This window comes from Thamnophis elegans, chromosome 3, assembly GCF_009769535.1.
Source record: "Thamnophis elegans isolate rThaEle1 chromosome 3, rThaEle1.pri, whole genome shotgun sequence".
Lineage (NCBI taxonomy): Eukaryota > Metazoa > Chordata > Lepidosauria > Squamata > Colubridae > Thamnophis > Thamnophis elegans.
In genome coordinates, this window is record NC_045543.1 from 68,797,578 (window position 1) to 68,825,561 (window position 27,984).

General features: G+C 37.5%; 1 protein-coding gene across 3 annotated transcripts in view; it reads right to left on the reverse strand.

Annotated features, from left to right (window-relative positions):
- CNTLN (centlein) overlaps window positions 1-27,984 on the reverse strand; it is a 218,812-nt gene that overhangs the window by 60,740 nt on the left and 130,088 nt on the right. For all 3 annotated transcript variants that reach the window (XM_032214335.1, XM_032214333.1, XM_032214336.1), the window contains 6 exons: window positions 22,003-22,103; window positions 18,829-18,920; window positions 15,620-16,158; window positions 9,590-9,752; window positions 2,579-2,651; window positions 695-915 (listed from right to left, as the gene is read on the reverse strand). In XM_032214335.1, the coding sequence (XP_032070226.1) occupies window positions 695-915; window positions 2,579-2,651; window positions 9,590-9,752; window positions 15,620-16,158; window positions 18,829-18,920; window positions 22,003-22,103 (1,189 nt within the window). The remainder of the gene's footprint in view (window positions 1-694; window positions 916-2,578; window positions 2,652-9,589; window positions 9,753-15,619; window positions 16,159-18,828; window positions 18,921-22,002; window positions 22,104-27,984) is intronic.

Here is a 27,984-nt window from a genome sequence, read left to right on the forward strand (position 1 = left end):
GTGTGTTCTAAAAGGGCATTTATAGTGTTACTAAATCTGACTGTATTTAAAAGGAAAGGCCATGGCACAATTCAAATTATATTCGAAGGTAGAGATATAAAGATATAAATGCACTTGCTGATTCCATGTTATAGTCCATAATTATATAAAAAGTAATATATCTTTATGAGCTGTGGGGATGAACCAGGAAAAAATGCAAACTGACCAGTGCACAAAATGCTGATCTTTTATGAAAATATGTTTGCCTACTAAAGTCAGGGCAAGTACCATAATTATAAATGCATTCAGACATTTCAGTGGCCCTTTGTGTATAATCTACAGGAGATTTTGTAAATGTGATATAATTCTTTACATCAATTATCAGGAGAACCTGTCTCCATGGCTGCCATTTCTATTTTCATATAACTGATCCAGGAAAATAAATCATATGAAGCGAAATATGTATCGCTTGAGAAACGAACCAATTACAGCCTTGTCATCTTCGTATCTTGCCACTTCGTATTCAAAAGCATCGTGCATCAACTTGATCTTTTCGGACAGATTTGTGAACCATCTGCATGATTTCAGTAAATAATATGTCCAATTTCAGGGTGATTTTCAACTTTGTTTGGAACTCATAGGCTTACAATTACAGCCCTGCACATTTAATTACTAAACAGATTTTTGTCATATCAAGACTACAACAAACTTTTACCTGAACAGTTTGTTTGCTGGCCTGAAGTTGCTGTTTCGTTAAATGCAACTGGGATATTAATCTTTTATTTGCTTCTCTGGACTTCTTGAGAGATGATACTGCTGTTCTTTTTGATTTCTGTACTACAGTTAACTGCTGCTGTAAAGATGTGATACGTCCCCAAAGTGACACGGAGGAGCCAGGTTTCTGGACCATGATACTTCTTATCTTTTCTCTGTTAACTAAACAAGTTTAATATTGACCAATTACTAATTTGACACTACAAATCTGTTAGCTTCAAAAAATGGCTTTTTTTTTTTTGCAAAAGATTTTCAGCAAAACATCCAATAGAACCAATCCCAATCTTCCCTTGCAACGAAACACAATACATACTGTACAGTTGCAAGGATATATTTTCATATGCCTTAATGGCGAAATTGCAAGAACATTAGATTTTGCTGGCCAAAATGGTAAACTTGCTTCATTTATGAGTTGCTCCTCTTCATTGTATTATCCAGAGTATATTAACTTAGCATAAGTTAATATACAAACAACAAACAAGTAACTACATTGCAAACTATATTAAGTCTAAATTTTTTTGTAGTCTCCTAGTGAAAAATGTAACCTGAAACTCCCCAAAAAATTCTATATACCCCATAGCCTAAAAGCCTGTGAAGTCTTCTTCTAAAAGATGAAGTAGGCTGAAGACATTGAATTTTAAGATGAATGAAACACATGTTTTTATTTAATATTATTAAACAACTATATCTGCCTGGCCCAGGTCCTTGGAAAGGGCTCAACAGATGGACAAAAATGCTAAATCCAGTATAAACATCTGGCTGACTGTACAACTGGTCCCAGAGGTTATCAGTACATTGGATGCCATACCGCAAAATCTTGGACAGCGCTTAGAAAATATGAGCATTGACAAAATTTTCATCCATCAATTAAAATAGGCTACAGTGCTTGGATCCATAGATATACTTTGCCAATCCATTAAGGTATTCTAGTTTAGGGGAAGAATTTTATGCATATGAAGGGTAACATCAGCTAAAAGAACGGGTAGCTGTGATTTCACATTTTTATGTATATACTGTAGTAATAATAATCACAAATAATTTTTTATAATTTTAAGATCGGAAAAAGGTTAGAGTACTATTTTGCAGTCTTTTAAAAATCTGCTTTCTACTCTGAGTGAGGAGCATAGCCCATAAAATCTGGGGTAGTGAAGGAAATAGCTTTGAGAATACATAAAGGCAGTAGAGGAAAAAACCCTACTTATATTAAGACAAGCTTAAGAAGCATAAAAGCAGGTACGCTCTCAGCAACTAGTCCATCCCACTTTAAGGAAATTCTTTTTACTTATTGATGTGTTCAGTTGATCTCTGATGCTGTTAGAGAGGTTTGAAATACAGCATCCACTGTGGTCTCAATTTGGCACTTTTTAAGCCACAGTACATTGTCTGTTTTATCCAGCTGGTGTTATGTTGAAACCCCTGCTAGTTCAGACTGAAGAAATTGGTCTCAAAGTCCTGACTACTAGGGAATAGAGAGGGAAGGAGAAAATATATAAGCAACCTTCTTATAGATGGTTTTTTAAATAAAAAAGAGGGGGAGGGGAGACACTGACAAATACACTCCTGATGACTGGAACTCTATTATAGTTAAACTGCCTTTTCTTACTATAAGGGAATATGAAATCAAATTACCCTAATTAAAAGGCATCATTTTCTTGCTCTTTCTTGGAGAAGAGTAAATTTCTTTTCTTTAAATTATAATGATCTTGGTGCATCCATTTTATTTTAGATATTTGTGAGCTATATTGATGACTTGTCAATCCAGATGCTTTCTATCCACAAATGTAAATATAATTTTGCTATTAGAAAAGATTTTATGTATTCTTACCTTTGTAAGGATTGAATGCCGAATTTAGAATCTTTTTCCTTTGGACAGTTGTTACTAGTTCACCTTTGTCTTTCTATAAACACAAGAAAATTATTATATTCATAGGATTTATATGTTTCCACAAATACACGCATACTATGTATGTGATTGATACATACATACATACATACATACATACATACATATATATGTAGATCTCTAGTTATTCGGGTTTTCTCCCGCGTAAAATTGGAGATGTCTTGGCGACGTTTCGACAAAGTCTCATTCGTCATCTTCAGGCTCGGTGCTTCCAGGAGCAATGTGAGATCTTGGCTGTTTCTTCCTTTTAACTGCCAGTGGGGGTTTGAACTGATTGGGTGGGAGCTTGGTTGTGTCCTGATTGGGTGGAGGTGTGTCCTGATTGGGTGGAGGTGTGTTCTGATTGGGTGGAGGTGTGTTCTGATTGGGTGGGGGTTTGTGTTTCATGTAAGGATAGGAGGGGTTTAAAGAGGCTAAGTGTGCATTTGCAGTCTGGCTTCTGGTCCTTGGTTGTGCCTCCTCATCAGTGTGGGTTTTTGTCTGCTTTCTTTGTGGATGTTTGGTGGTGATATCCTGTGTGGCTCTTGTGAGTATGGGCCTGGTGTCATTCATCATGTTAGGGACTCATTTATCAATAAGGGCAGGGTTCCAAATGGCTGGCAGGCGGGATGTATCGTCCCGCCTGTTCATGCTTTGTGGGCGTTTTTCTATCTCAATGGCTTCTCTGATTATTCTGTTGTTAAAATGTTCAGCCTTGGCGATAGTTCTAGTCTTATTAAAATCAATTTTATGTCCTGTGGCTTTAAGGTGTTGGACCAGGGAAGAAGTTGGTTCCTCTTTTCTGATTGCATTTTTGTGTTCTTCAATGCGTGCACTTATTCTTCTGTTGGTTTGTCCGATGTATGTGGTGGGGCAGGTGGGGCATGGGATTTCATATACTCCTTGATTTTCTAACTCAATTTTGTCTTTGGGGTTTCTTAGGATGGTGGATATTTTTCGGTTTATGCAGAATGCTGTCTTGATGTTGTGTTTGTGGAGGATTTTGCTGATTCTGTCTGTGGTGCCTTTTATGTATGGGAGGGGGGCTTTTCCGTTTTCTTGTTCTCTGTCCTGGATTTTAGTGGGGGTTTCTTTTTGGATTAGGTTGGTGATCTTATTTCTTTGGAACCCTAACCCCCACTGGGCTGGAGGCTCAGGGTGGACCAGCACCCCCTGGCTAAGAGAGAGATCCTGTTCTGGGATATCCTCCACCAACGGAAGACGGAGATGTTGATCAAGTCCATGAACCACAGATGTCTGGGCAAGTACGGAGCCACCAGAAGGACCTCTGCCTCTTCTGCTAGAAGCTTCCTGATCACCCTTGGTATGAGGGTGAGCAGAGGGAAAGCGTACAGAAGGCCCTGAGGCCAAGGACAGTGGAGTGTCTGTCTCTTCGGCTCCCAGTGTCTGAAATCTGGAGAAAAATCTGGGAAGTTGAGCATTCTCCCATCAAGCGAACAGGCCCACTCTTGAAAAACTGAACCATTTGGATAGCTGGTGGAAGAGGTTTGGATGGAGACGTCATTCCAATTGGTTCACGATGGTCTGGCTCAACCAATCCGCCTGGTCGTTCTGGAGATATGGCTGGAAGTCTGCAAATGACCACCAATAGGAAGGTCAATTGGCTCCCCAGAAGGGTCTGCTGTCAGACCCTCAGAAAGGCCTCCTGCCATAGAGTTTAGTTCTATCTCTGTCTCGGAAGGCCCGTCTACCCTGGTATCTGTCTGTTCGCTGGGGATAAGGTTGCTGAAACTGGAGGACAGGGATCGCCGATTCAGCTGGACAAATGGGCTGCCTACTAGAGTAGGGCAAAACTCTGTGGTCTGCACGTCTGGAGTTGGACTGTAGAAACTTCTTCTTGTCCTTTGTCTCCACTAACACAGGATCAAGGGCCTCACCAAACAGGTTGGTCCCTTTAAAGGGAGCCGTGGAGAAATTCTGGCTAGCAGTTGGCGGAGCGAGATAAGGGTAGCCCTGTTAAAAAATGATGCCGATGTAGCCTCTCTGGTGGCCCAGGCTGATGCCTGATGTGCCTTGCAGAATGAGGTTTTCACTTTCTTATCCTCAACTTTCATCCCCTCCATTAGATCTGAGGGTATGAGGGCCAAAGATGTTACAGTGACCACCGGGGCATTCACCTTGGACCATTGGAGAAGCTGCTCTAAGTCAGGACCAACTGAATAAAGTCTTTTATCGCTTCCACTGGGGGCAGCCACTGACCCAGGTTCCATCCATTGACTTTAGACAACGTCAAGGAATAGGTATGGGGAAGGAACCACCTCATGCTCTGGTGGGGGTTCGGTAAACAACTGCTAACTTTGGTTCAATGACTCCTTGGATCTGAAGAGGAGCTAGCCCCCCCCCCCCGGCCCAGTTTTGTGATGGACCTGGCTTTATACAGGAGGGACTTGGAAGAGCACAGGCTTGAAGAGATTTGTAAAGGTTGGCCTATTTGCAGTCATGCCCTTATCCTCCGATAAGTCTTGGTCAACAACCTCGTCTTCCTCCTCCCCCACCAGTGATCCCTCACTATGCACTGATGGCCTAGAAGAAAGAGGTTCCTGCAGGGATATCAAATCTACCTCCCTCTGGGCCTGTCTGTCCAGGGATGGAGCATTCTCAAGTAAGTGTGGAAGCGAATGGCTCCTATACTGAAAAGCAACTTCTATCCCCTGAACAATGTCCTCAGAAATATAGTCCCAAAGTTCTTGGGTTAGCCCAGGGACTTATGGGGCGAGGGAGGTTGCTGCCCCAGAAACAGGTGTCGCAGGGAGGAGAAGATCCCTGGGGGGTAACGGTTAGGTTAAATTCTGTTGATCTGCTCAGTAGAAGAGAGATTATTAGTCACATCCAATGTGCTCAGACTGAGTTGAGAAAACTGAAAGCAGTTGAGCCAGGAAGAAGTGGCCAAAGCTCTTCTAACAAACTCAGTCACTGGGCAGATGAACAGAAGTTGAACCCACGCTTAGATTCTCCAAGCAGTGCACAGGCGAATGAAACATTCACTTCATGTGTATTAGCTCCTCCTAAAACAGAGATTCTTAAATTGTCCATCCAATTTCCCTTTTTCAGTCTGGAATAATGTTGTGACCTTAACCCTAACCCTAACCCACCAAAAACCAGACAAACCATTACAGCAGTGATTATTTCGAACAAGATCCTCGAATCACAATCAATCGATTACAAAGTGCTCCATTATCTCTAGACTGTAGCCAAATTATTCTCTTGGAGTAATTATCTTTAATTTAAGGACTACTGTTCTAGAATACTACTTTTTCATAACAATGCTTACGCTAGACTTTCCTTAATCTGTTTAAATATTCAAGCAAATATGTGTTTCAATATTTGAACAGACATTTGCATCAGAATGTTGTCAGGTAGAAAGAGAATTTTATGCTTGTTTATTAGTTAATCCAATTTACATAGCTGTCCATCTCACAAAACAAGGGAATCTGGACAGAATAAAGCAAGGCTGAAAGAATTAATAAATACCTAAAACAATTATCCTTGTTGTTATTATTAAAAACTTAAAAACTATAGAAACAAAATTAAAACAAAGAAATGATAGGCAGTTAATATTGAAAAAATCTCCCTTTTTATGCCTCTGTAATCCCATACTATTGCAAAATGTGATGAAGGTCGGTTTTCACATTGTTATTTCTAATAGGATTACTATACTTGTGTATGACTTATGTTTTGTATGAGCTGGACCCAAATTGTGTTGCATCAGAATGCAAACGCTTAAGACTGGATTTAGTGGTCACTTTATTATTGTAAATGTGAACATACATAATATAATAGAATCTGAACATAGCTGACAGTTGTATAAGAGTTTAAATCATCTCAGTGTAAAATAAATAATGTTGCACAATTTGAACACCTGCCTTTATTAATATGTTTTAGAGAAACAATGGGAGTATGCAAATGACATAAATTCGCTGTTTCTAAGTCATTCACTAATCTATGAGGAAATCTTTAAAAATGCTATTGAAATGGCAGTTACAAATTATTTGCCAATCCTCCTACTTAAAAGAGGTATATGTCCATATTATAAAGATTAGGATATGCCTGCATTATTTAAAGTGAGGAAATAGAAAAAATGATCTCAATTAATAAAGAATCTAAAAAAATAATAATTTTATAGAAGGAAAATTATTGGATTCAAATATAAAAGATCATTCCTACTGCAAAATTCCTAGATGGATTTTTAAGGAAATTAAAAGGGCTAGTGAACTGTCCTTGGCAAATATGCTTTCCAAAACTCATTGTGACAACTATTCTCATGTAGTCTGACATAGTCCTTTTGGGTTGTGAACTTAAACTTTGGATCACTGGTAGTAGGTACATGTTTTTATATTTATCTACCATTTTATATTTATCTTTTTATACCATTTTATAAGCCCAGAATCACTACAGTGGTGGGATGGGAGCATGGGTGGCATTCAGCCGGTTCACACCGGTTCAGGCAAACCAGATGTTAATTTTGCATCCAATTTGCTGAACCGGCTGTTGCAAGATTTGTAGATTTGTAGATTTATTATAATTTATAGGCCGCCCTTTTCCCCGAGGGGACTCAGGGCGGCTTACAAAAACACGGGAAAGGGGGTACAAAGACAAAAAGCATAAGACAGTACATAATATTAAAAAATAGAGCACAACATTCATTCATCATTCGGGAGGGGACGAACTAAGATTTTTATCCCCAGGCCTGACGGGATAGCCAGATCTTAAGGGCCGTGCGGAAGGCCTGGGCGGTGGTGAGGGTGCGGATCTCCACGGGGAGATTGTTCCATAGCGTCGGAGCTGCAACTGAGAAGGCTCTCCTCCGCGTAGTCGCCAGTCGGCACTGACTGGTGGATGGAATTCGGAGGAGGCCTACCCTGTGCGATCTGATGGGACGCAGGGAGGTAATTGGCAGAAGGCGGTCTCTCAAATAGCCAGATCCACTACCATGGAGCGCTTTGTGAGTGGTAAGTAGGACCTTGAAGTGCACCCGGAGACCAACAGGTAGCCAGCGCAGCTCACGGAGGATCGGTGTTATGTGGGCGAACCGTGGTGCGCCCACGATCACTCGCGCGGCCGCATTCTGGACTAGCTGAAGTCGCCGGATGCTCTTCAAGGGCAGCCCCATGTAGAGCACGTTGCAGTATTCCAGCCTAGAGATCACAAGGGCTCGAGTGACTGTTGTGAGGGCCTCCCTGTTCAGGTAGGGCCGCAACTGGCGCATCAGGCGAACCTGAGCAAATGCCCCCCTGGTCACAGCTGACAAATGATGGTCGAAACTCAGCTGTGGGTCCAGGAGGACTCCCAAGTTGCGGACCCTGTCTGAGGGGTATAAATTTTGTCCCCCCAGCCTGATTGATGGAACATTAGCCAAATTATTGGGAGGAAAACACAACAGCCACTCGGTCTTTTCCGGGTTGAGCACCAGTTTGTTAGCTCTCATCCAGTCTTTGACAGCCTCAAGGCCTCGGTTCATCACTTCCACCGCTTCATTGAGTTGGCACGGGGCGGACAGATACAACTGTGTATCGTCCGCATATTGGTGGTATTTTATCCCGTGCCTCCGAATGATCTCGCCCAGCGGTTTCATGTATATGTTAAATAGTAGGGGGGATAAGACCGAACCCTGCGGCACCCCACAAGTAAGGGGCCTCGGGGACGATCTCTGCCCCCCCACCAACACCGACTGCGACCTGTCCGAGAGGTAGGAGGAGAACCACTGCAGAACAGTGCCGCCCACCCCCACCTCCCGCAGTCGTCGCAGAAGGATACCATGGTCGATGGTATCGAAAGCCGCTGAGAGGTCAAGGAGAACCAGGATGGACGCATGGCCTCCATCTCTGGCTCTCCAGAGATCATCGGTCAATGCGACCAAAGCGGTTTCTGTGCTGTAACCGGGCCTGAAGCCAGACTGGAAGGGGTCAAGATAGTTAGCTTCCTCCAAGGTACGCTGAAGCTGGAGAGCCACCACCTTCTCAACAACCTTCCCCACAAAGGGGAGGTTGGAGACTGGACGGTAGTTGTTAAGAATTGCTGGATCCAAGGACGGTTTCTTCAGGAGGGGTCTCACCACCGCCGCCTTCAGCGCGGTGGGGAGATGCCCCTCCCGAAGAGAGGTGGTAACAACCGCCTGGATCCAGCCTCGTGTCACCTCACTGCTGCTGGCAACCAGCCAGGAGGGACACGGGTCCAGAATGCAGGTGGAGGCGCTCACAGCTCGCATAGCCTTGTCCACATCCCCGGAGGCAACATCCTGAAACTCAACCCAGAGATGGCCTGCCAGATCATTCCCTTGTGTCTCGGCTGGATCTGCAGGAGTGGAGTCCAGGTCCGATCGAAACCGAGCAACTTTGTCCGCCAAGAACTGTACATACTCCTCAGCCTTACCCTGTAAGGGGTTCTCCGTCTCCCTCCTATTCAGGAGGGAGCGGGTTATCCTAAACAGGGCGGCTGGGCGGGACTCGGCGGACGCTACCAAGGAGGCAATGTGTGATCTTTTGGCTGTTCTTAGAGCCCGAATATACTCCTGGATGATCCTGCCCACCCTTCCCTTCCTCTCTCTGGAGTCTCCATGTAGGGCTCCCACGGAGGATCTGGAAGGGAGAAAAACAGGCCTCCAGGAAGTATGGAAACGGGCCCATTTCCAGCCTCTGGAGGGCCTCCAGAGCCCATTTCTAGCCTCCGGAGGCCCTTTTCGCCCTCCTGGAGGCTTGGGGAAAGCCTCCGGAGCCTGGGGAAAGTGAAACCACTGCTCCCGCCATGGTACAGGAGGCTATGCCCAGCCAGAAACGGGGCAGAGAATTGGTTGCTAACTTTTTTCAATCCCACCCCTGGATGGGAGCATTTACATTATATATAATAGACAGTGTTATTCAGTTACTTTTATAAATATTTGTCAGTGGCATTAAAAAAGCAGCATAAGTGAATGCATTGAAGTAACTCAAATCTTACCTTTTTCTGACGTAATTTGCTTTCATTTCCTGAACACATGCTGCTTGGAATTATTTTATTATTCTCAATCTTATTTTGTTCTTGCTGTTCATTTCTTTTTGTCACTGAAATATGATGTACTGCTCTTGTCTCCAGGTTTTCAAAATTCAGTATTTCAGAGTCACTAAGAAGAATGCATTTGAAAAAAAAAAGATTTACCGGTTTTAGATTTAATTGTCTATAACTGACCAATTGTAGAACAAATAAAGTCATTGCTATAACTTCTGTACATTTAGAGTTATAGGAAATACACTTCTGCAGAACCCACATTGAGAACCTTCTACAGCAGAAGACATTTTTGGCAGGAGATGCATCCTATACTTCATGCTCCTGGGAATGGTTCCCTTTTCTCAGTGATTCCTAGTTATCTGTATGAATAAAAATATGCAGAGTAAATCATCCTGGATAACACAAATATAGGAATAATTATTTGAAGAACCAAGTTGTGGGTAAGGGCTATTTCATTGTGCTATCCATGTATCCCAAACAATGGTGATTAACAAATTTTCCCATAGAAATGGGGCAAGTGATCTTCTAAAAAATAGATAGATGACAGAACTACTTCTCCAACAATACATCAAACCATGCCTAAACATCAAGATAGTACTGAATTGATGTAACACTGTGAAACTGTGATCATGCACAAATTATCACAAGGTTTTACATGTTGAAGAGTGAGATTCATATCGAATAGGGAAAAGTTGAAGAAGGTACAGTTCCTGTAGAATATGCTTTGATTTGCAATTGAATATCTTAGCATAAGTAATGGAAGTCAACTGAGGAAAAATTATAGGGAGACCACTGGGCCAATTAACCTAAAAATCAGAAAGCATTTAGAAAAAACATCAGGTTTCAGCTTATATATATGAAGCAGCATATAATGGAGTTGGTAGGAGATGGCTTTCCAGTTCAATGTGCTGAGATGATGGCAAGAAAGAAAATAAGTATATTTATAATGTACTGGACATTTTTGAGGTATCAAACCAATGTTTTAATTTCCAGATTTCTTAGTTAAAAGTGTTGAATGAGGTATTTTGCTTTTCTGAGCAGTATTTGTGACACTTCTTTAAACAGAATATAACACTTGTTGCCCCTCACTCTAAATAAACTTTTCAGGTTTTCAAAGAAGGATGCACTGAAGGAACAAATAATGTCTAAATGAGCACTGATGAATTCCTACGGTGAAGTTCGTTTTGAACTTCAAAAGGGTTCTCTATATAAGGTCCATTATCTCATAAGATGATTATATGATCTTATCACAGGAATGTGTTCAAGGACATATATTTAGAATCAGAATGAATAGGAATAACAATAACCTATTCTATTTTTTTCTAGAGCAGTTGAGCAGCTCAAAATCTACATTCTCTGATCTTCACATTTTCTATTCTCATTTTTATGTACCTTTCATACAAGTTTTATAGATTGTAATGCATGGGAAGTCACTTGTCTGTTTTAGCTATAGCGCAATAAAATTAAGTTGATCAATACCGTAAGTGAAAGAAATATACAAAAGAAGTCAAGAATGTGAAAAAGGAAGAGGAAACGATGTGCACATTCCACAATGCAGATGCCATCCCTCCCAGACTACTGCTGTTTTGTCAGCAGTCCAGAGATGGGTTGCTCCTCGTTCGGGAGAACCGGTAGTGGCAGCGGCGGGAGGCTCTACCCACCTGCCAGATGTTTCTGCATATGCACAAGAGCATTGTGTGCACGAGCACGAGCAAACCGGTAGCACTGGTATTTGCAATCCACCTCTGCAGCAGTCATATTATTTATGCAAAACGGGGATAATATGAACCTAAAGAGGGAGAATGTAGCAAACTTTATAAACAGGCAATGCCTACTAGAGGAAGGGAGGGAGGGGGGAGGGAATATAGATTAATGTCAGTTCAAGCCTTCTACTATAGTCTGAGTAAATAAGAAGCAAAAAAACTATTGATCCTAGGAATGTTTGGAATTCTGAATGCAGGAAAGAATGAGCTCAGGAAAAGAGAACCTCTAAACTCTAATCTCCTCATAAAAAGAGACCATAGAAGGGTTTGTATTTTTTTTGGGGGGGGGAGATGGGAATGGAGGGGAGTTGAGAAATGTTTTCAAATAAGTCTCATGTCTACTGTGTGGACAAATACCTGCATTTATCTTGGCAATATTTCAGAAGTGGTTTGCCATTGTCTGCTTCCCAGGGCTCAGAGCGAGTGAATGGTCCAAGGTCACCCAGCTGATTTTGTGCCTAAGGCAGGACTAGAACTCCCTAATCTCCCAGTTTCTAGCCTGATTCCTTAAATGCTATACCAAACTGGTTCTCTCATGGGACGTTAGTCTTCCCTAATATGTACTGTAACAGGCTTTATGATTTATAGAGGAGAAGGCGATCATAAAAATAAATTAAAAATAATAGCAGGCCATAAAGGAATACTTTGTTCACTGATCAGCTGTTCAGCTAGTTGGGCAGCCGAAGCACTGCAACTGGTGGAGGCAATGAGGTCTAGTAGCATTGGAGGCCCATAAGTGCATATTTTGGGGCAGAAACAGTGAATTTATTGGCTTATTTAAAAAAAAACTCAGGTAGACCATGTGAAGCCTGCAGAATATATGTTGTGCAGAATACTATCCATTCTTAGGACCAATTCAAGTTTGGCAATAATAAATTCAGCACTGGTAGCAACAAACTTTTAAACCTATATCACTGATGGCTCTATAGACGAAATTTCACAATAAGAAAATCTGGTTGCAAACAATTCATTTGGGAAGAAGTGAGAGTTTAGAATAATTCTTATTTTCCTTTTTCTTCAGCTACAAAAAGCTGAGGGATAAGTTTAGAGTGGGTGGATTCATTATAGTAACGACTGCTGAAAAACTACGCTTGGTACTGAGCTTGCTGAAATGAGCATCAGGCCCCTGATCATTAACGATAATTGGTTTGTCAGTCAAGCTGATAGTGACATATAGACTATAGTTTACAGTGTAGCCTTGACAATAAGCTTCTAATTACAAGCCCTTTATCCCAAAGGAAAGTTAACTGGAGATATTATCAATTACAATTAACCTATTTCATACATTTTTGGCATTATGGATGACATCTCTCTTCAAGGTACAGAAGAGAAATTTGAATATCCAGCTTTAAAAAACATGTCCCAAACTAAAATTTCATGGGCACAAACTCAAAAGTAAGTGGTAATCCACTATCAATCTGCTACACCAAGAGATGACAAACCTTTCAAATACACTTACAAGCAGGAGCAGGGATGTGTTAGAGCAGATCTGTCAAACTTGTAGCCCACAGGCCAGATGCATCATGGCTGGCCATGCCCACATCTGGTTTAGCGAAGGGGGGGAAAGTCACGATACATCACGTGAAGACACCAGTTTTGACACCCCTGTGTTAGAGGCATTAAAAGGTGTCTCTCGAAAACAGTTAGTAAAATGGCCAACAAGAGGGGATTATATTCTACGTTTAGTTTTGACAAATGTGAATAGGGTATTAGACGCTGATGGGGAAAACTTGGGTTCCAGTGATCACCAATGTACCATAATAGTTTGATAATATTACCCAGCAAGAAAAATGAGTCCAAATCTCACTATATAGGGTTTTAGTCAGAGACCTCACTTAAAAAAAGATACCAATTGAGCAAGTCCAGAAACAGGTATTAAAAATGGTGCAAGGTTTGAGAGACAAAATATTTCTGAATATGTACAGCTTAGAAGAGAGAAGGGAACGAGAGGAAGAGGACATGACTGAAATCTTTAAATATATTAAGGGTGTGAGTAAGGTTGTAGAAGGCGGTATTTTCAATATTAAGCAAAAATCAAGAACACGTGCATAATCTCAAACTGATAGGAGGGACGCTCAAAAGTAACATTAGAAAGTATTACTTCCCAGAAAGAATAGTGGAAGCCTGGTAGCAACTTTCAGCAGAGACAGTGGGTGAATCATCAGCAACTGAATCTAAACATGCTTGAGATAAACAAATGCCTATCATCCAACAAAAATAAAAATAATAATTAAAAACAACAAATTAATTAAAAAGAAAAAAATAAAACACTCAAAGGGCAGACTTGATGGACCATTGAGACTTTTTCTTTTATCAGTTTTCTATGTTTGTGTTAATTTTTATTATATTATGTCTTATTATAAAAAGTGCCATGGTGGTACAGTGGTTAGAATGCAGTATTGCAGGCTAATTCTGCTCACTGCCAACTGCCAGCAGCTCAAGTCTCACCGGCTCAAGGTTGACTCAGCCTTCCATTCTTCTGAGGTCAGTAAAATGAGGACTCAGAGTGTTGGGGAAATATGCTGGCTGCTTAGAGAGGGTTGTAAAGCACTGTGAAACATATATAAGTGTTAATGCTATTGCAATTATATTATTTACCTTTATATTAAGCCTTTTTCCTTAATTTGGATTATTTTCATGTTTTGTTTCTCTAACCACAAATAAATTGCAATAGCAAAGAAAGAATTTATGGTTGTGGAGTCAGTAGTTGATGCCTAAAAATATCTTCAAACAATTGTGTCTGATCTTATATTATTCAGAACTTTTTGTGTCCACTTCCCTTTTTTATGCTGGAGCAGTCATGAGGAAACTCATTTGAAACCAATGATGGTTTATTCATGGTTGTGCATATTAAGATAACTATGGACCAGGTCATTTGTTTAAAGCAAATGTTGTACAAATCAACTTATCATAAATTTAAACTATAAATAGCTGAATTTAACTAATATACAAAATGTATAAAGTTCTACAAATAAGAACTAGTAAGTTTTCTTTCTTTCTATCATACAAAAGCTAAATTATATCCAATTTTCCAGATATCATTAATTAATAGCATTAATTAATCAATTATTTAGTAAATAACACAGTGGACAAATGATGATATACTGTATAGTTTAGATGTTGGACTACTACCAGAGAAACCCAGATGAAAGTCCATCTCAACTGTAGAAGCTCACTGGATGATTTTTGAAAAATCAGTCATTTTTAGAAAAATCTACCTGCTAGGGTTTTTGCATGAAGCAAAATGGGAAGAAAAGCTATTAATTCAGTTATTTTAATGCACTATATGAGCTTGTAAGGTGTTGAAAGTTATCTGATTTTGACAGATAAATTTTAAATCCATAAATCTGCTTTCATTCATACATACTTTAACCCCTGAAGAAAAGGTAGGATATCAATCAAGCAATTAAAAAGTTCAGTACAAGGCCTGTGATTGTCACTGAATTATGTATATAAAGTAGTATATTATGTATATAAATTCTATATAAAGTAAAATCAAGTAAAAGATAAGAAACTTTGTACTCATACCTTATGAAATCACTATAAAACACCTGATTTCAGTCTAGAAATAAGTTTTGTTATGTTGTGGGATCTAAGGAACCTATGCAATTCTACTTATAGTTACAGAACTAATTTTCAACTATCATTCAATTACACTCAGTACAATGACTGTGCATAAAACATACATGAAATAATTAGTGTGGATGGTCCTTAATTTAAAGGACACAAAACAGCTTGTAGACATCTGGTAGCAAGCTGAAATGGGTCATTTAAAATTTATCTAACCAAATTAAGGGGAAAAGTGTTTCTCCTCCTGGGTCAGCATGTCACAAGATAACTAAACTGACTTCATAGGCATGCCTGGGAATCCTTAGCTGTCAGCAGTGAATATGCAAAGGGCCAGCAAATTAAATCGACCTGCCAAACTGTCAATTTCAAGCCTCATGACTACATGAAAATAGCATCACTAGAAGAAATCAAGCATTGCCTTCTTTTGGGTTTCCTGGCACCTATTCAAATACTCATGCAGTTGTGGCTAATTTTGCATGCAAATTTCAGTCAATAAACTCAGAACAAGACCTCCCAAGATATTTCAAAGACTCTGACAGTATTTTTTCTGCATACCAAATCGACAGTAGTTGAAATTCAATTTCTATTTGCTAGTGTTTTACATATGCACAGTGTCCCTTCTACAGAGCTAAGTTAATGAGAGCTGTACCTGCTTTCACTCATATCTTCCCAGCCGTCCTTACTGAAGTTCTCAAGTGCACCGCTCATATCCTTGATGGACTGATTGCAAAGAGACTGATGTTCCACTAAGCTTTTTTTCTTTGCTGTTTTCAATTTAACATTGACACCTATATTCTTACACCTACATTGTCCACAAGCTGCTTCCACTGTGGCTTTGGAGTTAACCGTTTTTGCTTTGTCCCATAAGCTCTGCAATTGTTTTACTTGAATCAGCAAATCCACATTTTCATTTTTCAATAAATTTCCTTCGTCCACTTGCCTCTTCAGAGAGGTGACCTCTTTTTCCAATTCATCTATTATTAACTGGAGCTTTGATTTGTCCTTCTTTGCTTCTGTGATCTTTTCCACCAGTATATTCAGCTCTTTTTCTCTGTCTTCTGCATCTCCTGTATGCTTTTTAAGCAATAGTTTCAACTCACTTTTGTCCTTAACTAACCCTTTATTAATTTCCTTCAGCTTCTTGGATTCTTTTTCAAAGCCCATTATTCTTCTTTCCAATTGTGAAATCTAAATGCAATACCAAAAAAAATCACTTTTAATGTTTTATGTAGAGGCTGGTCTTTTCATTATGACTTAATGTCCTATATAATCTCTGGAAATAAAATTGCATCCAACACAGCTATTTCAAACAAAGTGAAAAATAACTTCAAGGTAATGAGAAGGAATGCATTTGTATTGCAATACATCTGTTAAAAAAGGACAGATAATAAAATAAATTAAAATCCCCTACATAGTGACACAAAAGGGATATGAAATAAAATACATATTTATAATAAGATTGTGATTATTCAACTTTTTAAAAAAATAATAATTATGTAGTAGTCACAATTTTGGCTTTGAGTTTGTATCGTGATTTAAAACAAGTTTGTTATTAAAACTCTGTATTTCAGCAGAAAAAAATGGAAAAAAGTTGCTTATGACTGATTTTCACACTTGTGACCATTGCAGCATCCCCATGGTTTACATGATCAAAATTCAGACATTTGGCAACTGACTCATATTTATGACAGTTGAAGTATTTCGGGGTCATGCGATCAGCTTTTGCGACCTTCTGACAAGCAAAGTCAATGGGGAAGCCAGATTCACTTAACAACCATGATACTAATTTAACACCTGCAATGATTCACTTAACAACTGTAACAAGAAAGGTTGTAAAGTGAGACAAAACTCACTTAACAATGGTCTCACTTAGCAACATAAATTTTGGGTTCCATTGTGGTCGTAAGTTGAGGACTATCTGTACCATTTGGGGGGGGGGTGTTAAAAAAAAGGGACATTATACCAAAACATCGATAATGAATACTAAAATTGGTGAGGGAGAAGTTACCACATTATGCAAAACTGATATGCTCACAGGAACAATATCTAAAGAAGTATTCATTCTTGTTTGTGATAAAGCAACAAAGTGTTATGTCAATGTATCTTTGAGCCTCTGCTGTAAGCAAATTTTTGAATTTGGGCTTAAGTAACTCAAGCACTGAGATTGCTGTGCAAGAAAAGAAATTTCACACTTTAGGCAGAAGATACCATAATTGAATGTTCTTCATTCCAGAATTTCAAATTAGAAATTGCTCTAGAAGGAATTAATAAAGCTATTACTTCCTACTATATTCCAGTAGTTTGTAAAAGACATCTTCAAGGGTTCTGTATTATGCCAAACCATTCTTGACAGTTATGTCATTAAAATTATGTATCATAAACTTCTTCTATCCCACGGGTGACAGCTACGACATCCTCTATCACTCAATTTGTTTTCCATTACTCACTCTATCTTAAGATAAATGAATGTGAGCATTTCTTGTTCTCAGTTATTACTTTAATATGTTTGTCATTTAGTAATAATGAGATGAGAACCTTCATACCTAGAAATATGGCAATATATACAATCCCCTGATCTGCTGAAAACTACTGTACTTACAAGCTATTTTACAAATATAAAAATAAATGGACACAGCTAAATTCATTAGCTGGATAAGTGATTTTAAATCAGCCACTTCCTCAGTGAGAGAGAAAACAGGAGGCAGGAATACTAAGTTCACTGCCTTGACTTGATCTATATATCTGTGTATATATGTGTGTCAATATATGTGCCTAAAAGTGTGTGTGTGTGTGTGTGTGTGTGTGTGTTTGTGTTTATGATTGGTTGCAGTCAGCCAGATATTTAGGCTGAATTTGGCATTTTTATCCACCTATTGAGATCTCCCAAGGACCTGGGAAAGGCAGATGTGGTTGTTGAACAGTGTTAGAAGTATCATCATAGGATGTAAGCTGTTACAAACAAAACTGCCAATTGAATGATGGTGATTTTGTCAGTGTTGATAGTGTTCAAGTGACGCTTCCAGTTGCTTTGGGATTGCACCTAAGGACCCAGTAACCATTGGTATTGTCTTTGCTTTCTTTTGCCATTTCTATTTGCAGGCCTTTGTATTTTGTGATTTTCTCTACTTTTTTCTCTTCTTTTGTATTGCCACATCCACTCTCAAGACTTTCTCATCAATAACTGTTAAGTCTGGGATGTTGTTATTATTATTTTGCCACATAAGATCTTCTCTATTCTGTTCTGATGTATTTTTTTAAAACCTACATTAAATCTTTTAAGAAAAAGGGATGATATGCAGAAAGTTGTTTTCAGGATTATTTGTATAGGAAATAAAACATAGGTTAAAACACACCTTGTTAAAAAGCAGCTGTTAACAGACTGCTCTACCTGAACAAATTATACATACTGTACTTCTTCTAGTGATGTGAAAACCTAATAGAAGGGAATAACAAATCTTGTTTGTCTTCTTTTATTCCTGGATACGTGGATTTCCAAGATCTGATCTTAATTATTTGTTAATACAGTGCAAAATAAGTACAGAACTATTCAATGTTTTTTATCTTTAAAGTGAGACACACTTTATATTCCTAAAGCCATATATTTAGAATAAGAGTAAGAATAATCCGACTCTGAGAAAGTGCACATTTGTTTTTCTGCACAAACCATTAACTTGAACAGAGCCAAATATAGAGCATTGATTTCTGACACAATTTTGACAGAATTATTTTGAGTTATGAGTGGTAATTAAAAAAATAACACATGGCTTATATTCATCAATGTTGTCTTTTAATATATGATTCCTTGTACTGAAATTGAGATTTAACATGTGGAGCTCAATATCTTACTGATTAGGATACCTTCTGTAATGTCTGTGCTGATATTTCTTTCACATTCTTCTTTGGAGTACTGTGGTTGACCTCATCTTCTTCACCAAGTTTATAGAGCAGTTCTTGAAAGAAGAATAAATAATACATTGTAATTCCAGTAAATATTCCAGTAAAGCAATACTAAAACATTTCAAAGAAATGAGTTCATTGACTAAGAATATAGTGGTATATTTTATTGTCAAGCCATTTGGTCAGTTTCAAATCAGTGACTCTTTAAAAAATTGTATGCTATACTATAATTCTGGTAGCATCATCATGATTTTTCTCCAGCTTTTCAAAGGCACATTATATATATAGGATGAGAATGCTATACTTCTTTTTGCATCTTCAAAATTTTTTTAGATTATGCATCCTTGCTACAGAAAGAGAATTTACTATCTTTATATCTACATTGTCAGTTTTGTTCTTTGATTTTTATCCCTTTTAGGAAGAACAGAGTGCCAGGTAAACAGAGCAAACAAACTTTATGGACCACTTATAGTGGGCAAAACTTTAACTTCTTGTTTTTGTAAGATCAAATATACATCATACAAAATAAATCACATATGACATTCCACTAAAATGTTAGAAATTTAAAAGAATTAAAACATTAAAAAATCAACTGGTGACTAATAATTTATACATTGATCTGAGCCTAGCAATCTCACAATCTATTTCTCCCCAGACTAGATCCAAACTTGAAATCTCAAAACTGACTTTGGCCAAATTTGGCCAAAAAGGATATAATCTGAAATATGAATTCTACAAAACAATAATTGTTCCACCACTTAACTGCTATAGGAAAATTATTTCTGATATAAGTTCTAACACTTTTCATAAATCATTCCAATTAACTATCTCCTGTAAATTGTCAGGAACAAATGAAAAGTCATTCCCTGCAAATACACACCCAGTTTCATTTCTTAATTGCTGCACCCTTAAATCTGCAGTTTGCTCAAAAGTTGCTCCAATGTTTTCCACTGAAGTCAGTTCACATATTCAGCTGACTTTCATAAAATGCTCAACAGCTAACAATGGTGAAATGGTAAGTAGGTTACATAAAGGAAAATAATTATATCAAAATTGCTTAGAAGTTGTAAATATTAGGAAATCACATTCTTTATAAAATATACCTATGAATATGCGGGAAACATTTCCTTTAACCATCCCATTCAGCACTATAAGTAGACAGAGTAGGTCAGGTATGATCTTCAATTTACAAACAAAGCAGAAGTGGAAGAAAAACATGCTACTCTCTGTAGGTTAGCAATCATCTTGGCATAAACAGTGACTAACAAGTTTGTTAGACTGAATTAGCCCTTTCTTTTGTCTTTGGAACTTGTCATGCCCAATTAAAACTTCTGTGTTCGTGAAATAAATGGAGCAATACTCTAAAGATAACAGAAGAGAAAAAAATTGTGTAGCTGGGGAATATGTACCTTTACCTTGATATAAATCTGTTTTCACCCATGTTAGTTCCAAGCATAGTCCCTTAGCACAGTGGTACTACATACATTTTCTACTTTTAATCTTTTTCAAAATATTCACTCATTTGAATATCAATTGTAGCTTTTACATCTACATTTACTTTTCAGAGATTTTCTTTTAGTTTTTAATAATAAACTGATCAAAGCATTCAATGTTGATCATATAACAGAATTAGTTATATGAATTACATACAGCTACCATATCTTAACAAATACAGTATATTTTAGGTAAGATTAAAAAAATTGAAAAGGGATCTTTATATTTTTCCATGTTCTAAAATATTTGGGACAAAAAATGTAACAGACAGTGGCATTCATTAAAATGTTCATTTCAGTCATGCAAATAGTTTAAATTTATCTGTCAGAATCCATACCATATATGGTAACATCATCATCATCATCATTCCTAATTTTTTGGATGAATGCTGCTATGAAGAAAGGCTCTACTTAGCAGTGTAATTCTGTTTAAGACAACATTTCTTCCCTATTTATCCAGTTCTCAGAGGCCTTTCCTCTGAGCTATACAACAATAAGCTCGTTTAAAACAAAGAGGACAACTTAAAAAAAAAGACACAATCCTTATGTGATGTTATGCTAACTCCCCAAATACATATCAGACTACTTGAATTTGTGATTACATGATATTATATGACTTTTTTAAAAAAATCACATATTTTTGTATTATTAATACTAACTCTTGCCTATGGCAGCAAAACCAAAAAAATTACTAATCAATGAATCTGACCTCAAAAAAGTACTAGATTCAAATGAAAGTATTGTTTCATAATACTCAATTGCAGCCACTAAGAAAAAAATATGAATAGCCATCTTTACAGGACCAGTGTGATTTAGTTTATTATTAAATAATGTAAGAGTCATAGTGGGGCAGTGATTAAAATGCAGTATCGCAGGCTAACTGCCCACTACCAGGAGTTTGATTTTGACCAGCTCAAGGGGTACTCCTTTTGAGATTGATAAAATGAAGACCCAGGTTGTTGGGGAAAATATGATGTTGTAAACCATCAGCAGAAAGTGCTGTAAAGCATTATAAAGCAATATATAAGTCTAAATGCTAAGTGTTATCTACAGTATATAATAACCAGAATAATGAATCAAATATGAAAGTGAAAGAGGTTCTGAAGTATATTGTTTGTTCATGCGTCAAAATGTGTTATCATTACAAAAAATAAAGAAACCATGAATATGAACTGTAAAATAACTGCTGAGTTCATAATTTGGATTATAGATTTATAATAATTTTTCATATGTAATCCATATTCATAGCACTTACAGACTTAGCTTAAAGTGTACAAGTATAAGTAATTTTTCCCAGCAAGAACTGGGACCAGGAACTCTGTCACTAAACAACTTGGTCATAAGACATGAAGTCATGTGACCACACCAACTTATGACATCAGTTCCAGCAGTCCCAGTTGCCATCATTAGGCAAAACGTGCATATTCTTAACACCCCACGGTCAACATTTGTGACCTCCTGCTGGCTTTGCTTATTGAAACTTGCAGAGAAGATCGCAAATGGCACTCACATGGTTGAGGATGCTGAAATTATGGTAATTATGAACTGGTTGTTTGAATAGTGACCACTGCAATGGTTACAGCTACAAGGACATTAAGCAAGGAGTACTTGTAGATTGTCATGATAGCTAAATCAAATTTACCTTCTCTTTCCTGCTGAAGACACATATTCAACTCTTGTATTGTAGCTTTATCTCTAGAGGCATGCACTTTCATCTGATCCAGTTCCTCCTCCAAATTCAGACTAGAAATACACATAAAGAATTCAGTGTTACATAAAAAGAATGCCAAGAAAAGGTCAAATAAGACACATGCTACAAAAGTCGCAGCAGAATCAAAACTGTAGTACTAGGTTTGATCGATGCAATAAATTTATATAATCAGACTTAATATGGAAAATAGATAAAGAAAAGAAAGATATACAGTATTCCAACTTAGTGATACAGAAGAGTCAATATTTTTATTGGAGAGGATGGAAGGGAATCTGTAGCAATTTGGAAGTTCTTGCATAATTCTTTGAGACATATCCTTGAAGGAGTGAAGGAGGGCAATCAGTGCTTGGGGGACACAATTTCACAGCACATTACAGTAGAATAAAAAAAGATCTGGTAGTAATAAAATGGGAATGTAAATATGCCTGGGACTATATCAGTGACTGTCTTGCTTCAGGGCTAATGAAAAACCTAAGTCTTTAAAATTTTGTGACAATACTGTAGGATCTGTCTCTTCAGCACAACTACAGAGATTGTCTGTTGTTTAGTTTCTAAAAATGACTGTCTTTTATAGATGGTACCTGAAATGATCTAACTATGTCATATTTTGCTGGATGGGCAAAAACAACTAGAAAAAAGTGGGTGCCCAAATCTTAAACCATTAAATGGTTTATAGGTGACCACCAACATCTTCAACTGTTCCTGGAAGTACAAGTGTAGCTAGTGGAGTCGAAGAGTTACATGAGCAAAAAGGAAGTATTGATAACTCATTTCTAGTTCCAACAGATTCTGAGTGATCTCCATGTAGAATATATCATAGTAGTTAAAATCATAAGTGACTAAAGCTTGAGTAAAAGCTTGGATTAGAAAAAGTACTTCCCAATCTTTAAAAAGTGTGTGATTTGCCATAGGGTGAGTTATAATCAATATATGATGATACTTAATTGTATCTCTCTATCTCTGGCAATCTAAGGCATGTTCTTGATGTCTTGCCTCAGTGCCTAAAGGCTGTGAGGGTCTGGAATTGGAACAACAGGCTCCAACTGAACCTTGACAAGCCTGAGTGGCTTTGAGTTTTAGGGCCGTCTGAATCTGGGATTTTAGCAACTTTGGTATTGAATCAGTGGTGGGATTCAAGGAATTTAACAACCGGTTCTCTGTCCTAATGACCAGCTGGGTAGGCGTGGCTCGGTGGTCATGTGACTGGGTGGGCGTGGCCAACTCAATGTCACTCACGTGGATGGGCACTTTGCCTTAGCTGTTACAATGTAATAAGGGTTAACTGGAGGGGCAGTTTCTGTAAGCAGGGCAATAAAGATTAGGCTAGAAACAACACCAGAATATTTCCTTCCTGTCTTCCTTACAGGATTAGCCCTGTAAAGTGGAAAAAAACAAAAGGAGATTTCTTCCAACAACCGGTTCTCCAAACTGCTTAGAAAGTTAACAACCGGTTCTCCCGAATAGGTGCGAACTGACTGAATCCCACCACTGTACTGAATGTCTCAAACAGACTCAGTGCAAAATCTGGGAGTCCTTCTGGACTCACAACTCTTACTCAAGCATATGGCAGGTCTGACTAGGACCTTTGCACAACTTCATGTTATCACTATTTGTACCTATTCCTGTATTGTGAAGCTCTCCTCACATCCTGGTCATATTGTTGAAGGGTATCTGAAAGCTTCAACCCATGAAAAAAGATCTGGCAAGAGAAGTTATGTATTCCCCCAGTCGCACATTACACCTCTGCTCCGTGAACTGCAGTGGTTACCAGTTTGCTTCTGGGTTCAAATCAAGGTGCTGTTTTTGATTTTTAAAGCCCTACATGACATGGGGTCTGGTTATCTGAAAGACCGCCTCTCCCTGATTACATCTACCTGTCCCATCAAGTCCAGCAGTAGAGGCATGTTGTGGATCTCATGTCTCAATCTGGGTGGAGATATCCTTGAAGGAACCTTTGATGCATTTTCTTATTACAAAGTCTTCCTTTGATCCTGGCATGTTACATAACTATCATGCTGTCTTCAATATTTCCCTTTTAGGGAAGATTATTGAAGTCATGGTTGGGAATTAATTTCAGAGCAACCCAGAGGAAGCAGATTATCTGGATTCTTTTACAAAAGGCTCTCACTTGAACTTCATATGAAAACTACATTAGTTGTGCTGGCTGACATCTCGATTAGGATCTAGATAGTGGGACTGGACTCTTTCTGATACCCAAGTTTTACAGTGTGGAGTGCTGTGGCCTAAAAATGCTCGTTTGCTTTGCAGCCTCTACATTATGAACATCTTCCCTTTAGAGGTCAGGCTGGTCCCTTTGCTAATGGCCTTTTGGAAGCTTTTAAATATAAAGCAGTGGGTCTATGGAGAATGGCAAATTATCATTGTATATTTTCTGTTATGGGGCTCTACAATTATTCTTATTAAATACTGTTTCTTTAATATTTTGTTATATTCTGGAAATCTGTATTGTATTTTAGTGTACTGTAGACCACCATGAGTCTTAAAAGATGTAGTTCCGTACAAAATGGACAAAAATTAAAAAATATGCTTAGCTCCATAAAAGTATTAGGTTCTATCAGTTTTTAATTCAAATCTTCTTTAATTCAAATATTCTGATATCAGTAAAAGTTATGCAATATAGAAGTGCTAATAGAAAACACCTTTCCAAGCTAGCTAAAAACAGAACTGTTTCTTTAATGAATCTTCATAATATTATTGATTTTTTTGCCCTTTTATTCGATAAGAATACCAATAATAGACAAATAGTCACTACAAATGTCACAAATTACAGATATTCTTCATTTAGTGACCACAGTTGGGACAGATAAATTGGTTGTTAAGTGAAGTTGCCATTAACCATGACTGTAGCTGTACTCTTACTTCAGTTTTCCTTTGCTGGAATTATTTTGAACCAGACATGATTTTTCAATTATCAAATATAAGCATGGCCAAAAAAAATCCCTTTGCTCATCCAACATTCAGGTGCATCTCTCTGCAACAAGGACAAAACATGATCTTTCCAAAGATGCTCGTCAACTGACAGCATTAGAAAGACAGAATAAATCTTGGAGCAGGTTCTGATCTCTACTATGTAAGAATGCAACCCAACCCCTCAAAAAACAAAACCCTATCACATACATTGGGGATAAGACGATTGCAAGAATGTCAATAACAACAACAGAATAGTAAAACCATACTTAGATATTTTTTAGCCTTGTTTATATTTATGAAAATGGTGTAATGAAAATCTTGGTTGATTTGGGCTATCTCAAAGTGATTTCAATTTGGTAATACTCAGCTAGTCTAGGATCAAATTTTCTAGTTTTTGCTAAATGTGTTGCTTAATAGCTTTTGCAAATTATATCTGATTGAATTTAAAAACAAAAGCTGGGGCAAACTGACTGGCTTATCATTCAAGATATATAGTAGGATAAATGAAGTTATCTTCTTAATCAGTTGTGGTTTGCTTATTATTTTCCCTGCTGAGATGAATATAATTCTACAGGCAGACAAGGAATAAAAGAGCCTTGAATCCCATATTTTTGTTGCACAGGATTTGAAGGTTATTATTGTGCCCATAATTTAAAGAGTTTATGGATATAAAAACATATTAGTTAACAAACAGAACATTTATTTAAACACATAATTCTAAATAACTGAGTGCACTGGTCTGCTCAGGTTCCTTACAGTATATAAGAAGCATAAGCATAAGAATAAAAGCATTTTTTCATGACTAGTGACCATCAAGCTGCTTCATTTTTCCTTCTTTATGCATACGATTTTTCCTTATGCTTCAGCAGATATGTATATTATCAAGAAAAAAGATCAATTACACACTGTATTTAAGATTATATACTTGAGATTTTCTACATAATTTCTTTCTTTCATTTTTAGATGAGATAAGAACAATTGTTCTGAGTTTTGGGGTCTATACTCCTATAGATTATTTTAAGCAATTGGTTTGAATTTAATATTTGGAATCAAATGAAATGACTGAAGATGCATACTTATTTCTCATTTGTGCTTTAATATTGTACTGTAATTAATCATTGTTACAGAACAGTGTTTTGATCTGTTTGATAGCTTTTACATCCACTTTCTCCTCCTATGTTTGATGGACAATGAATGAAAATTTAGGAATGGGATGAATAAACTGCAGCAGATTATAAACAAGATTTTTTTCCTGAAGTAAATTAATTAATGAGAAATCCAAGAGGGACATGATTTTTCATGGTTCACTGTATGACTATGAGGCAGAATAACAAAAGAATCAAACTTAACTCTGCATGAAACATATCTGGACTTTGATTGTATTACCTTTTAAAAGCCTATTGAAAGACACTATTCTTTGAATACTGTATGATGATGGCAGTATGGAAAGCAATCATTGTTAGAACAAGCTGCTCACCTGATGTCAGAGCAATGTAGCGCCAAACTACCTTTAAACTTCTCCAATATTGCACAGATAATATTTGAATCAAGCCTCAGTGGATACTAATCAAAACTAAAGCACAGAAGGAGAGTTTACATTTTACTGTTACTTTAACATTCAAACTAAGATCCCTTTAAGTGAATTATTAATAAATTATATTAGTAAGTCCTCACAACCACAAATTCTATGTGATAAATATTAATCAATCCTTTGACAAAAGGGTTACACTGCATCATACCTTAGTCCACTTAAGGCTAAGAAGTAGATGTACAATAACTCAAAATCTCTTACTGTTTAATGGTAGTTATAATTATTTAAAAATTAATATCATACCTGTCTTCTGTAGTCTCTGTGAGTTATTTTGCATTTAGATAACAATTTCCTCATTTGTATATAAACTCTTTCATAGCACATCTAATACACACCACACCCACAAGAACGTTTGGCAAATCAAAAAGCACAACAAAATTACAAAATCAAACAGAGCAACAACAGTTTTTCTTCTCCAGCCCCAAACATATTTCATATTGAGCATCAGCTAGAAGATGTAATAAAAGAAAAGATCCCTTTCCACAGTGCATTTTCCTCCAAATTAAAACTCCAAGCTCATCATAGCAGCTTTCCTTCAAAATCATGCTTAAGTAAAGGGCCGTATGTAAGCCTTGAAATAAATGAAAGCAACAGCTAGCAACAGAAAAGATTTTGGCAGAATTTTAATTTTGAAAGTAGAATTGATATAATTATTTACTAATAATGCTCACATTTTTCACCTCTGTATTCTTGGAGCAGTGATTGGGAGAAACATGATATGGTTGAAGAGAAATGATTAAGGAATGCTTTGTCTCTTCTCATTTGGTAAACTGATCTTCCCTGTCCTTCCCAAGAAAAGAAAGATGCCTCATAAAAGAAACCGATCACTTTTTTTACCATTTACATTTCTTGGATCTTGTTAGTTAACATCATTTTTATTACATCACATGTTAATTGATTTTCTCCTTGTTCCATTATAGATACAAATGAATGCAGGTACAACATATGAAAATGGCCGTAAGAGAGAGGATAACTGGGCATATAAGCATGATTCATAAAATGAAAACATTATAATGGTCATATTATTTGCATTTATGACCTCAAATAACCATCTACTAAGAAGATGCTCTCTTTCTCTCTCTTTTTACATGCAGGCACAAGCACAAAAAATGGTGCTCTTTCCAGTATTTTTAATTAACTATGGAATTTATTATATAAATTACATGAGCATTATAAAGCTAAGTCAGATAGGTAAATAGGGAGAGGGCATGAGATTAAATTTCAATTTCACAGAAAAATCTGTTTAGAATCAAAACTATGAATGTGAACCTTTTGATGTGTTTATTGAAAGAAAATAGACTTCCTCTTCCTCCATGTTGGGACATAGCATCTTGAGATATGATATTGAGCGATCATAAAAGACATTTGTTTTATAGTAAATCTTCCCTGGA